The sequence below is a fragment of the Myotis yumanensis genome, unplaced genomic scaffold (genome assembly GCF_028538775.1).
Source record: "Myotis yumanensis isolate MYYU_CA2020_CCGP unplaced genomic scaffold, mMyoYum1.0.hap1 SCAF_11, whole genome shotgun sequence".
In the NCBI taxonomy this organism is placed as follows: domain Eukaryota; kingdom Metazoa; phylum Chordata; class Mammalia; order Chiroptera; family Vespertilionidae; genus Myotis; species Myotis yumanensis.
The window spans coordinates 1,875,944-1,890,045 of record NW_027223762.1 but is presented as its reverse complement, the minus strand read 5'-3'; the positions used below and the strand labels follow the sequence as shown (position 1 = coordinate 1,890,045).

Here is a 14,102-nt window from a genome sequence, read left to right as displayed (position 1 = left end):
TTTTCCATCTCAATTATATTTTTTCTATTTTAGCCACTTTGGAGACTAATTAATGATACTAAAGACAAAAGAATATTAGTTTATAAATCTGAAGATATCAAGAACGTTTCACGGTTGCACTCTTCAAAAGTGTGTGGTTACATAAAGGCGGAAAATGAAGATTTGCTTCCAGAAGGGCTGGTAGATGGAGAGGCACCTAAGGGTAAGACTTGAAAAACATATTTCAAGTAGGAAACAAGCACTGTGCTGTCGTCAGTAGGGGTTGTTAAGTTGGTTTCTTTAAAAAGCATGTTTCTCAAGTAACTATACTATTTGGCTGGAAAATAGCTGTGTTCAGAAATTTTTGTTGATTCTAATGCCTATAATACAAGAAATAAAAACACTAGAAAACAATCATAACAGTAAAGATTAGACTTTAAAAAAGATTGGGGAAAGGGGAATTGAATAATCTGAGGGAAAATATTTTTTTATTTGCAGGTATTTAAAAATGACAAAATAATACTGCTGTACAACAATCTTTAGATAAGTGATAAGACATTGCTTGGTAGCAGGAAAGCTCTTTAATGACTGGAAAGATGAAGCTTAACAGTTTGGGCAGATCCATTTAGCACCTTTTGAAAACAACCATCTTGGAGAAATAGTCTACTGTCCTTATTTTTGCTAACCTTAGAAAATATTACTAGCATTTTAGTATATAAATAAATTCTTAAACAATTTGATTATTTGATAAGAAAACCTATTAACACAAACTGGTTTTTAATGTCTGATTACCTTGATATTTTTGCCATTACTTTGGTTAATTTGTGGACTTCTAGAATAGAGTGAGAGCTTCATAGCCGAGCAATAAATAGCTGATTGCTTTACTTGCAAGTACTTTTTACAGTTGCCTCATTTTAAAAATTACAGAGACACTTTTCCTTGGTTTTGAATTCTACAATTTTTAAAAAATATATATTTTTATTGATTTCAGAGAGGAAGGGAGAGAGGTGGAAACATCAATGATGAGAAGGAATTATTGATCAGCTGCCTCCTGCACACCCTCTACTGGGGATCAAGCCCGCAACCTAGGCATGTGCCCTTAACGGGAATCAAACCCAGGACCCTTCAGTCCGCAGGCTGATGCTCTGTTGACTGAGCCAAACCAGCTAGGATTTGAATTCTACAATTTTCAAACCTCATATTACTTTTCACTTTTCCTTCAAATTGTGGGGGTTTTTTTTGTTCAGGATACCTGTAAGGAAACTAAATTCATGTAATGTCTGCTTCAAAACTATGCTAGGTTTAAAGAGTTACTATAAAACCTCCTTGTTTGATGAACTTTGATGTAATAGTGCTTACAAATTCATATTAGAGCTTGTTCATCGGGTGAAGAGAAGAGCCGACCCTGATCCCGTGAAGAACACGTGTAAATTACTGGTGGTGGCAGATCATCGCTTTTACAAGTACATGGGCAGAGGCGAAGAGAGTACCACTACCAGTTACTTAGTAAGTATTTGATACAGGAGAAGCTAACGGACAAAACACTCATGTAGGTAGACTCATTTCACCTAGGAGAGGCCTGCACAATTGGAAACATGAAGAAATGGATCTGTTTCAGATGCCGTATTATTTCATAAAATACTTGAGGGCTATCTGAGGTTCTTGCATTACTGCATAGAGATTTTAGTTTCAAATATTTGAAAACCTATTTTACCTTTGAACTATTATTTTCTGCACAGTAGAATTTTTATGCATATTAGGGTTAGGGAGAGTTCATTACATAGGCCTCTCTTTATCCAAGTGAATTCTTTTAAACATTACTGCTCTAATGGCAGTGATCTTACTGGGACATGTGAACGTTGCTCTAGAGTGGAAAATGTATTTGTATAAAGAATAAACATTATGCTAGTTTTTGTAATTGGTAGAAACTTTTATAATGGCGTTTTCTCTAAACTGATTTTTGCTTATATGCATATTTCAGAGAAGATGGGTTTGGTTTGTGCCATAAAATGGTTAATTATTAGGCTCTGAGAAATAGATGGGATCTTCATGCTTGTAACCAACCTGCGGGCTGAGAGTGAAGATTACAGAAGTATTGACACTGGATTTTTAAGCATTTACCGTTGTAATTTTGAAAAGTCAAGGGAATCAGATTTCATTGACATTTTTCATAGTATGACCTCATTTGTCTGATAACTTGGCACTGACCAAAATGCTGTTTAGGAAATCAGTGAATGCAGCTCTTCATGAGCCGAGGGTCTGGCTCAGTAAAGACGTCTTTCGCGTTGCCTCTCGGTGGCCTTCTCTGTCATGCCCGCCCTCACCCTTCTCTCTCCTCCTCACCAAGTGAAAGAAGTCTTTGTGAAGCTAGTAGGAGCAGTGTGTGAAGTCACTGTAATTCTTGCTCCTATGGAAGAGAGATTTCTTGAAAAAGTTTCTTAATAGGGTGTATTAAGGAGTTCTCTTAATTTACTTCTTTGTTCATTACACCACGAATATGAATATAATGAGAGGTTAACTAGTACAGTCCTCGGGTTACGTCAGACTCGACGTATGTCCTTTCATGGTTACGTGGCCATCTCCCATTTATATATAAAAAAAAAGTTCCGTCATTTCGACGTATGTACATATGTGCTTTATGTTTTTTATTATTTATTTACCACAAGTGAAGGTCAGGAATTCTCTCTCTTTTTTTTTTTTTGTATTTACTATTTTTTTTTCTTTTCCATTTTCTTTTTTTTTAAATTGTTTTATTGCTTAAAGTATTACAAAGAGTATTACATATGTCTCCTTTTTTTCCCCGCCCTTGACAATCCCCTGGTGTTCTCTTTCTTTTAATTTTTTTTTTTTTTTTTTACTGCTTCACTTCATTACTGCTGTGTATGTGCTCCCTGTGAGTGACATAGGTGCTTATGTAGGTGGGTTTCGACTTACAGTGAAAATCGCGTTATGTAGGAACGGATCTCCGACGTAACCTGAGGACTTACTGTACTCTTAAAATTTGCATTTCTTAGTCTTACAGTTACTCTAAGCCAGTGATGGCGAACCTTTTGAGCTTAGCGTGTCAGCATTTTGAAAAACCCTAACTTAACTCTTGGTGCCGTGTCACATATAGAAATTTTTTGATATTTGCAACCATAGTAAAACAAAGATTTATATTTTTGATATTTATTTTATATATTTAAATGCCATTTAACAAAGAGAAATCAACCAAAAAAATGAGTTCGCGTGTCACCACCCGCCCTGGGCAGAGTGCAGCATGGGGACCAGGCCGAGAGCCAGGAAAATGAGGCTCACCTCCCCCTTCCCTGTGCTCTCACTTGGGAGGGGGAGGGGGTTAGCGAGGGAAAGAATTTTTTATTGTTCAAAACTGGCTAGATGAGGTTTGTTTGGGCAACTGCAAACACATGGCATCCGTTAAATGGCATCCGTTCGCGTGTCACCTCTGTCGCACGTGTCATAGGTTCGCCATCACTGCTCTAAGCAAAGAGCAGTTTTCTACCTATAACATGCTTTGCAGTTGCCCAAACAAACCTCATCTAGCCAGTTTTGAACAATAAAAAATTCTCTTTGAAAGAAGGTACTGCTGAGTGTTTTGTTCTTGGTGGTGTGAACCGTCCTTGGCTATCATCCTTTCCCTCGCTAACCACCTCCCCCTCCCAAGTGAGAGCACAGAGGGAAGGGGGAGGTGAGCCTCATTTTCCTGGCTCTCGGCCTGGTCCCCATGCTGCACTCCGCCCAGGGCGGGTGGGGACAAGCTGAGCAGGGCCTGGCACTGCTCTTCACTCTCTCTAAGGAAGGCGTTTGAGGAACTGGCCAAGAGACCGAGTGAAGACAGAATATTTCCTAGAAGAGACTTTTAGGTAAATCGATTGACTATTCATTTTCATTTTTGTAACTGACTGGAATGGCAGGTTTTTTTTAAAAAAAACTGGTTACTTGGTATTTTGGTTCCATATGCAGTTGATTACTTTGATTTATACTAAGGTGTACCACTGTTTTACTCTGGTAACAACACTTTATTTGGGGCTGGGAATAACTTCTTTGTTAGCACTGTCAATGATAAAGAATACTATTATGCTAGTGTTTGTAGTTGGTAGACACTTTTATAATGGCGTTTTCTCCCTGCAGGATTCATTACGTTGCAAAGAGCAGTAAAGGTACATAATGCCTCTCTCCCTCTCACACAGATAGAGCTCATTGACAGAGTCGATGACATCTACCGGAACACTTCCTGGGACAACGCAGGCTTTAAAGGTTATGGAATACAGATAGAACAGGTACTTATCAATGCATTGGCTCACACACTCAGCTAAGTTCTGTGATGTAATTATTTGTCACTTCAGATGTAATCATAAATAAATAAATGCCATAATTTTTATTTGTTAAATTACAGTGTTTTTTATATTAATTACTTATAGATTATGAAGTTTTCTGTTCTTAAGCTTGTTTTAGGCAAAAAGCCTTTTTTGCTGCTCTGATCTCTCCCTTCTCTGAATTCAGGGCCTTTCTATCCCCTGCCCTGTTTTCCTTGCCTGCGATCATGCTTTCTGTCTTCAGTTAGAATCCTGGCTCGTAGTGTTGAGTCTGTAGTCAGAAAAGTTGCTCAGAACTACTGTGTTCATTGCAAGGCATTTATGCGTACAGACCCATTAGAACTTTCTCCCAAACCTCCTGATTTCTTATATCTCGTTAATAGAATATGTCCAGCCCAGCTGGTGTGGCTCAGTGGTTGAGCATCATCCCACGCACCAAGAGGTGATGGGTTTGATCCCCGGTTAGGTCACATGTCCAAGTTGCGGGCTCAATCCCCATAGGGGTGTGCAGTGTTTCTATCTCTCTCTTCCTCTCTCCCAAAAAAACCCCAAAAATAAATAAAAATGTATTTTAAAAAATAGAGTGTGTCCAGCCACAGTGTATTAATGTCATCTTAGTATCTCATAGTAAAAATTGTTCCAAATTGATAAGACTAATTAAAAAGACTGTTCTGAAATTGGGTATTGCTCTGGACACTTTGATATGGAAATTATTGTTTGTATTTTTTCCTAGGCTTTGTTCTGAATTAACCATATTCTTATAGGCTCTGTAGCTAGAATTTAGAGAGTAAAAAAAAACAACCTTGAAATTATACATCATTCTTATAAATGTCAAACTTTTATAGTACTTGCATAAAACTAAGAGAATTATTTTTCCCTTTTCCCATTCTTTTACTTGCATTTTCTTTTTTTAAGTTATTATTTGAATAGGTAACATATACCTATGGTACAAAAGCCAGTGAAAAGTAAGTCTCCGCAATCTCCGCTCATTGTCAAACCAGTTTCTTTCCCCAGAGACACCCATGTCACTAGATTCATGTGTATTTTTCCAGAGACCTTTCTGCATGTATAGCATGTGTGTGTGTGTGTGTGTATTTGACACAGTGGTGGTATGCGTACTCTCTGGATCATGCTTTTCCATTTCATGAATATGTTGGTGACTACCCCACTGTGGTTCAAATAAAGCTGCCTCACTTGTTTAAAACAGCTGCGACTTGATTGAGTTTTAGGGGATCGGTAAAGAAAGCTTTTTTTTTTTGCTTTAGAACTTGGAACCAGTTGAAAAAATAGATGTGATCTAGGGGCTAAAAATATCAGCTTCTTTAATGATAACAAGCAGGTTGGAAGATACGGTTTAGATGGGCCGCCACCGGAGGCTTCCTGTTCCATCCCAGAATTGGTCTTGACCACCCACCCCCAGAGCTGCAAAGCGCACCCAGTGGTGGCCAAGCAGAGCCGATTATGCCCTCCACGGGCAGGCAGCGCCAGAGGCCTCGGGAGCGGCCTGCCGAGCATGGCTGTTCCTTGCTGCAGGATTAATAGTATTTGTGCGACATGTACAAGGAACAGCCCCTGTTCTTAATACCCTTTTACTCCTGTGGCTTATAGTGACGTACATCCTAGTCTGCATCCCTGCATCATTGACTAGAGTTGAACTAAATATTTTAGGCTAATGAAACTGAAGTTCTCATTGTTTGAACTAAATATAGAAAAAATGAAAATTTGGGAGTACATTTGTAAATTTATAAATCATTCATTGACAAATTCTCCATTATCATCTGCTTCTCACTTTGTTTTTAAACATTAATTATTTAGGGCTGAAGAATTTTATGTAATTCTGGTTCCAAAACATATTTTTTTCTAGAATCAGCTTTTATTGAATATCTGAAACAATGCAGTATTTAGTTTGTGACTTTTTCGGAAGTGTTCTAAGTATATTATCTCTTTAAGTATAGATTCGCATTTTCAAGACTCCAGAGGATGTAAAACCTGGTCAAAGGCACTATAATATGGCAAAAAGTTATCCAAATGAAGAAAAGGATGCCTGGGATGTGAAGATGCTGCTGGAGGTAGGTGGGGAGCCCTGGACATGACGCTGTTGCTACCACTTGTGGTTTCTGCCGGGGCGGGGGTGGTGGGGATATGTCTACTGACGAAGGGACATGTTAGAAAAGAGGCTTGGGAACCGGAGTAGCCCAGACAGCTGGTCAGCCGTCACCTGTCCCCTGCAGCAGGGCAGAACGCTGTGCCCACAACCTTAGTGTATTGGGATGACGCTCTCACCAACTGAGCTGCCTGGCCAGGACCCTGCTGTTCATTTTAAAAATCAAGGTATTTTTTAATTGGAGACTGTGGGTTGTTGTAGTAGAGGTTTCTTCTAAAACCATTAGAATTCTTGAAATACTTTAGAAGTTCTGAGGCCCCTGAGAGAGGTAGGCATCCCAGTACTGGGTCTGGCAGATTTGGAATGTCCCCAGTGCTGGGCTGTGCGCTCTCCCACCAACCCTCATCGATTCTTAGAACTGCTATAAAAAGCTCCCAGCCCAGCCCTTTTGCGTCCCCACCCCCTTCAGATGACAGTCTGCTCCTCACCTGTGCAGGTAGGTGGGTGCGAGCTGTGGGCAAGGAGCATTGCCCTGCGTTGCCCGCACTATTTGGTGCAGACCTGCAATCATATGGAGCTGATCTGGAATACTTGGCTGAAACATCTTTCCATGTCATGTTATTGTTAATCTAATTAAGAACACTTTGCTTTTTTAAAGCAATTTAGCTTTGATATAGCTGAAGAAGCATCTAAAGTCTGCCTAGCACATCTTTTCACGTACCAGGATTTTGATATGGGAACCCTTGGATTGGCTTATGTTGGTTCTCCCAGAGCAAACAGTCACGGAGGTGTTTGTCCAAAGGGTAAGTTTCCCATTTGCTGTGTGACTGTGGGAACAGCAGGCGGATTGGCTTATGTTGGAATTCTGTACTGAACAAGCACTTTGTCTGTTTTCTCTCCTTTAGCTTATTATAGTCCAATTGGAAAGAAAAATATCTATTTGAATAGTGGTTTGACCAGCACAAAAAATTATGGTAAAACCATTCTTACGAAGGTATGTTCTTTTATTTTTTAAAAGGATAGGTGTTTAGTTTATTATAGTTGTTATATATTTATGTAGATATCTTCTAAAAGAGTACTACATACTAGGTTTTTTGTGTGTGTTGTGTGTTTTTTTTTGGCCTAAACACATGTTCTTTGGTGAGAAATCTAAAAATAAAAGGTATAAAGAAGAAAATAAAAATTACTGGTCAACTTCTTCCAAGACCCATCTGGGCCATTGTTTTCCGTAAGCTGTCCCCTGGGCCCTTCCGCTGCCCTCCTCTGCGGGTGCTGGTTGCTGGCCCGGCATGTGGCTATGGTCTCAGTCACCCGGACTCCCCTTTCCTGGGCCCACACTCTCTTCGTGACTAATATCAGCATTTTGGTATAGACCCTCAGGAGCTCCCCTGTGCTTAAACTGGATCGTTGAGCTGGTGCATTCCCAGTTCCCTCCGAATCTGAAGGCATGACTCCATTGTCCTTTAGTGCTTTGTGTTCCTGTTAAAGAGTCTGAAGTCACTCCAATCTTTTGTTTTTTATGTGACCTGTTCTTACCTCTGGAATATTTTAGGATCTTGTTTTTGCCCAGATATATCCATTAGGAATGTGTTAGGCATATTCCAGAAAGTCCACATAACAGAAATCCAGTAAGCAGTGACTTAAATAAGGGGTGTGTTTGCCGCAGTCGAGAAGTTCGTGGGCGGCATTCTCAGGTGTTCCCACGCTCAGATGCTGGGGGCCCAGGGTCTTCCCTTTGTCCTTGAGCCTTTGTCCTCATGGTCACATGATGGTTCCCTTCGGTGTTGCAGAAAGGAGGACAAAGAGAGCATAGTCTGTCCCTTTTTAAAAACTGGTCTGGAGGTCCCACCCACTGGCTTCTGTTTATAGCTCAGCGACAGAGCCGGTCACATGGCTGCCCAGATGCTCAAGGGAACGTGGGAAGGTGGCTGTTTTAGCTGAGGACATTGTCCTCTGAGCAGAGTTAGGATCTTTCAGGATCCCATTCCTCAGGGCCCTATTTAAGACAGCGGGGCCCACTGGCCCAAGCTGGTGGTGGTTGGGTATTGGAAAGTAATGTTTTCTTTGCATGATCTTTAAGGAAGCTGACCTGGTTACAACTCATGAATTGGGGCACAATTTTGGAGCAGAACATGATCCGGATGGTCTAGCAGAATGTGCCCCAAATGAGGACCAGGGAGGAAAATTCGTGATGTATCCCATAGCTGTGAGCGGAGATCATGAGAACAATAAGGTATGTGTCTCGGAGTGTCTTGACGTGGTTGGGAAAGAAAGAGGCTATTGAGTTATAACCAGAGCTCAGAACGGGTCCATTCAGGGATGGACTGCAAACTACCAGGTACCTGGAAACTTGGTTGTGTGTTGGGAGTGAAATGTGGCCCATCACATCTGGGTAAAGCTGTTGTCTGGGCTGTTTATCAAGATTAAGCATGTGGCCGAAACCGGTTTGGCTCAGTGGATAGAGCGTCGGCCTGCGGACTGAAAGGTCCTGGGTTCGATTCCGGTCAAGGGCATGTACCTGGGTTGCGGGCACATCCCCAGTGGGAGATGTGCAGGAGGCAGCTGGTCGATGTTTCTCTCTCATCGATGTTTCTAACTCTCTCTCTCTCTCCCTTTCTCTCTGTAAAAAATCAATAAAATATATTTAAAAAAAAAAAAAAAGATTAAGCATGTGCGTTTGAGCCATGTGGAAACTTAGCAATAGCTTAGGTTTGTGTTGCAGGTCTAGATTGCAGGGTCTGGTGGGCCCAGGCTGTAAGTTAAAACTTCTCTCATTTTCATGTACAAGTTGTCATTCATTTAAACTCTGCAGTACTTCACCATTTGCATGTTTTCATAAACTGTTGCAACAAAATACATAATTTGTCAGACTCTAAGCCTCCTGTACAGGGAAGGGCCCTGGTCTTTCTGTTCGCAGCTCTGTCTCCAGTGTCTGGTCGGGTAGGTGGCACCTGGTCAGTGTATTGGTACGTATGTGAACAATCTGTTCTGATAGATATGCCGGTTGGCTTGGGATATTGTTAACAACAGAGACTTAATAGAGAGTGTCCATAGGTGGACACTCCCTACTTTCATGGTACCTGGAGCTGAGCAGCAGCAAGCAGTGAGGAAAACACACTGCTGTCATGCTGAGTTAGGGCTGGGAGGGCTCGGAGTCAGTCTCTAGTCGGGAGAGATGCTGAGTGTTTGTCCTGCCTGTCGGGAGCCAGGCCCGAGCGTCTTCACTGTAACCATTGGAAGGTCCTTTCAGAAGTCCAGGTCGTGTTCTGTTCAGGGCGGTGGCTCTCGGAGAGCTTTCTGGCCGTTCCTTGTGTGCGCCTCAGTGTCACGTCACCTCGGAGTCCTGTGCTCTCCACTCCTCAGGGGCTTGGTGGCGCTTGTCTGGGGTGAAAGAAGCCATTTTAGCAATTTGCAGAGAACCGTGGAGACCCCACCTCAAATAACGATGCCGAGCTTTCCCTGTGCCTCTGACCCTTCTTCCCGGTGTCAGGTGGCTTGGCCAGCGGACTCGGTCAGAGCTCCTGGCTGTTAAGTCTGTCGAGTTTAGGAGGAGCCACCTTCGTGGTTCTGGGAAGCGAGGGTAGAGGAGCCTTTGGGATACGCCATCAACATGATAGGATGAACTTGATCAGCAACGATACTTAGGTATGTTGTGCTATTCAGACGTTGTTCCACATGAATTAAAGGGCCCAAATCATGCCAGGAAAATATGCCCCAAACCATAACACTGCCCCACCAGCTTGAAGGGTTGCATTCATGCCTGTGGGGTGCATGCTTTCATGCTGTTTCCGCCAAATTCTCACTCTGCCATCTGCATGATGCAACTGGAAACGTGATTCATCAGACCACATGACTTTTCCAATGCTCGACTGTCCAATCCTTGTGTTCCTGTGTGAATTGGAGACGTTTATCTTGGTAACTGCGGACAACAAAGGTGTTCGAACAGGCCTTCGGCTTCCATATCCCATACGAAGCAGCGTACGGCTAATTTGCCTATAAACGTCAGGTGGTCATAATAATCTGGCCACTCAGTGAATATAAGACTGCTTCTCAGTAAGCTCAACTATTGAAAGTCTTTAAAATGGATCATTCATACAGATAGCCAGGGAAGGGGGTGGTGAGCCAGGTCGGCCCATTGGCGTGCCTGCACGTGGTATCTAGGAAGACGAGGTCTGTGATGGTTCGCACTGTCCCTGGCGGTGCCGGGCCTGAGCAGGCGCGGCTTGTGGTCTGGTGGAGCTCACGATCCTCCACTCGTGCCCGACGGCTCGTCCTCTCGACGGACTGGCTGGGATGTTTGGGGTCAGCCTGCGTGCAGCTTGCCTTCCTGTGAGGAATTTTAGGCTCTTCGCCAAATCCGCACCCACCTCTCAACATTTCACGGAGGGCGAGGATCAGTCCCAGGCAGAGGCACATAGAGGGAGGGCCGTGAACTTGACACGCCTTCAGGAGGCTCTGATGGACTTTTGCATTCAGAGTTTAGAGAGGCGGTGCACACACGGGAATGGATTTTCATGTTATTTTGAGTCCTTTTTTCTCCTCAGCTGTTTTCAAACTGCAGTAAACAATCCATCTACAAGACCATCGAAAGCAAGGCCCAGGAGTGTTTCCAAGAGCGCAGCAACAAAGTGTGCGGGAACTCCCGCGTGGACGAAGGAGAGGAGTGCGACCCGGGCATCATGTACCTGAACAACGACACCTGCTGCCACAACAACTGCACGTTTAAAGAGGGTGTGCAGTGCAGGTGGGCGCGGCGGGGGCGGGGCCGGGGCCGGGAGGGGCAGGTGTCCAGGTCCCGGCAGATTGCAAGCACAGGGCCTTTGGAATCGATGAGAGGGCGTGTGTGCGCGCACACAGGTGTTTACCCTTTGCCCATTACAGCAAGAGAAATGCTTCCTCCAAGCAGTCTGCCAGTCTGTCATGGAATCCCTACTCTCGCACACTCTGCGGTCACGTGGAGACTCCTCCAGAGCAAGAATCGTTTCTGAGGAAACAGGTGTCAGGGAAGACGGTCGATGATTCTCTTCAGGCTGCATTCTCTATACAGTGGGGCCTTGACTTACGAGTGCCCCGACTAACGAGTTTTTTGAGATACCAGCTGTCTCTTGGCCAATTTTTTGTAAAGTTGATAGAGTAATTTGAGTTAACGAGCTCCTTAACAAGCTCGGTCTCGGAACGAATTAAACTCTTAAGTCAAGGCCCCACTGTAATAGCAAATTCTGGACACCATCGACTGGCAGTCCTGGGACACACACACAAGAGTTTAGTGTTGTCCCGTTTAATGGCAAAACCAAATGTGAAGGAAGCAGGTTACAAGTTAGAAGGCACCTCTGTTGTCATTTTTATGTCCCTGAGAGCCAGGGCCTGCCGTGGAAGCAGAGGGGACAGCTTTAGTTTATGGTGAATCACAGACTTGACTGCCTACATGCATATTAACATGTAAATACTCAGGGAGGAGGGCTTGGGCTGCTTCATTTCTTGGCCATTGATTGCCTACAGGCCAGTGTTCTCTTTTACATTAATATATTATGTATATTAAGCTAATCAAAACCGAGGACACCCAAGATGTTTTAAAGACGAGTCACTCCGGACCAGCCTGTCCTATTGTCTGTGTTGCTCTGCCTGATTCCACATGAGGACAGGCAGACACAGTGTATGCAGGTGGCGCCAGCACCTGCAAGTCGGGTTATGCAGGAGTGGGTGACCCAGCCCGGAGACCTTGCCCTGCGACCGATCCTCAGGGCCTGTAACAGGACTGCAGTGTTGGCTCTGAACTGTCCTTTGGCTTGAATGGTCCCTGTCTGCTCCTCTGCAGTGACCGGAACAGTCCTTGCTGTAAAAACTGCCAGTTTGAGACCGCCCAGAAGAAGTGCCAAGAGGCTATTAACGCTACGTGCAAAGGCGTGTCTTACTGCACAGGTACGGCTCCTGCTGGTTCTGGAAGACTCTGCTTGAGTGGGGACATGCGTGTTTGGGACACAGGCTTGTTTCACTGACATGAAAGCAGCTCTCTCTTCACTTCCCATGCGGAGTGGAGGGAGCTCCTTAGTGTGTGGCACACGGTCAGGGTCCTGCAGACCCGTCTGTTTCCTGACAGCTCCCCTTCCTCCCCTCCTGTCGCTCTCCTCCCTCTCGTGGGCGTCCCTTCTGCTGTGATGAACGTTGGCCTGGATGCATGTATCCCCCTGAAGCATAAGGTGCTGCTCTGTGTCTGTGTGTGTAACAGGCCGAATGGCGTTCTCCCTTAGACCTGTCCGCTCAGTACCGTTCTCACTGTGTGCTGTCTGTGTCTGCACTGAGTTCATGTTGGGGCACCTGCCGGGCGCTAGTCATGTGATGATCTCACTCGTCGAGCAGTAGCTGCTGGGATAGCTGCCATCTGGACACGTGGGGCAGGGCTGCGGCAGACGTCCTTCCTGCACTGGTCCCAGAGCCGGGGGACGGTGTCAGTGCCCCTGAGGGCCCGTGGCGCCTCTGTCCCCACGTCCTTGCCAAGACTCTTACTTTTTGCCAGTTTGATGCTCGCAAAGTGATTTCTCATCTTCATATACAGTTTCTTGAACACCTCTCCACGGGGAGTGCGCTTTCAGTCTAGCTGGTGGCACTAGTGTTGGTGTTCCTAGTGGTGATAGCACACACGCGTATGTTATATGTCTCTCAGCTTTCACAGTAACAGGTAGAGCAGACGGCACGGCCAGTGTTAGTGGCTGAGGGGAGGCCCGGGAGACAGAGTGGGCATTTGGTCCCAGCCCTCATCTGCTTACTGCCGATTGGACACGGCCGTGTCATCCTTGCCCGTGGGTCACCTTTTACTCTCTGCCAGACCGGGACTCAGGGTTGGGACCATGCGTGGGGCGTGCCCTGTGGGGCTGGAGGCGTGACTCACGGAGCCTCCGCTTGTTGGTGCTTCCAGGTAACAGCAGTGAGTGCCCTCCGCCGGGGAACGCCGAGGACGACACGGTGTGCTTGGACCTGGGCAAGTGCAAGGACGGCAAGTGTGTGCCCTTCTGCGAGAGGGAGCAGCAGCTGGAGTCCTGCGCGTGTAACGGTGAGCACGTGTCCCCGCCACGGCCTGGCTGCGGGGAGAAGGTGGCCTGTGTCTGCCGGCCCCGGCCCTCCACTTGGGGCCCTGACAGTGTCAGCTACTCACTGCTGCTGAGGATGGGGCGAGCCCAGCGCCGTCAGGGGCGTGCAGGTGGTGTGTGGAGACAGACCTCTGGATTCAGATCCTGGCTCCACTGTCTGAAAACCAGCCCATGGGCCTCCCTTCTTGCCACGTTTTCAGACCATGTGGCCAGTGTGGGGCGAGTAGGAGGGGATTCTGTGGGTGACGGGGTGGGGTGGGTGTCAGACACGCACGAAGGCAGCAGGAGCTGGTGCCGTTGGCATTGAGCTGTGGTGCTCCTTCCACACTTCACCGGAGAGCGCCGATTCCAGGACTGGCCCCTTGAGGAGGACGCTCACCACCGGTGGTGGGCCAGGCCAGGGGCCTCCTTAGTGATGGTTGGCAACATCGTGCTGGCCTCTCAGACACTTGTCCTCAGGTTTTCACATTATTTTTGGAGCCCCTGGGTCTGAGGGGGGACCGCGGGTGGACTGGGCTCTGAGCTTCCTGCCCCAGCCCAGAATTCTGTTGATTTCAAAACAGCCCAGAAATCACAACCCCTGGGTTGGGAAGTCAGCATCCACACAGTGGAGTCAGG

General features: G+C 45.6%; 1 protein-coding gene across 2 annotated transcripts in view; it reads left to right on the top strand.

Annotated features, from left to right (window-relative positions):
* ADAM17 (ADAM metallopeptidase domain 17) overlaps positions 1 to 14,102 on the top strand; it is a 36,522-nt gene that overhangs the window by 15,892 nt on the left and 6,528 nt on the right. For both annotated transcript variants that reach the window (XM_070428662.1, XM_070428661.1), the window contains exons 5-14: positions 34 to 202; positions 1,352 to 1,485; positions 4,170 to 4,259; positions 6,251 to 6,364; positions 7,058 to 7,202; positions 7,305 to 7,393; positions 8,480 to 8,632; positions 10,944 to 11,143; positions 12,215 to 12,318; positions 13,313 to 13,447. In XM_070428662.1, the coding sequence (XP_070284763.1) occupies positions 1,447 to 1,485; positions 4,170 to 4,259; positions 6,251 to 6,364; positions 7,058 to 7,202; positions 7,305 to 7,393; positions 8,480 to 8,632; positions 10,944 to 11,143; positions 12,215 to 12,318; positions 13,313 to 13,447 (1,069 nt within the window). In that variant the 5' untranslated portion in view covers positions 34 to 202; positions 1,352 to 1,446. The remainder of the gene's footprint in view (positions 1 to 33; positions 203 to 1,351; positions 1,486 to 4,169; positions 4,260 to 6,250; positions 6,365 to 7,057; positions 7,203 to 7,304; positions 7,394 to 8,479; positions 8,633 to 10,943; positions 11,144 to 12,214; positions 12,319 to 13,312; positions 13,448 to 14,102) is intronic.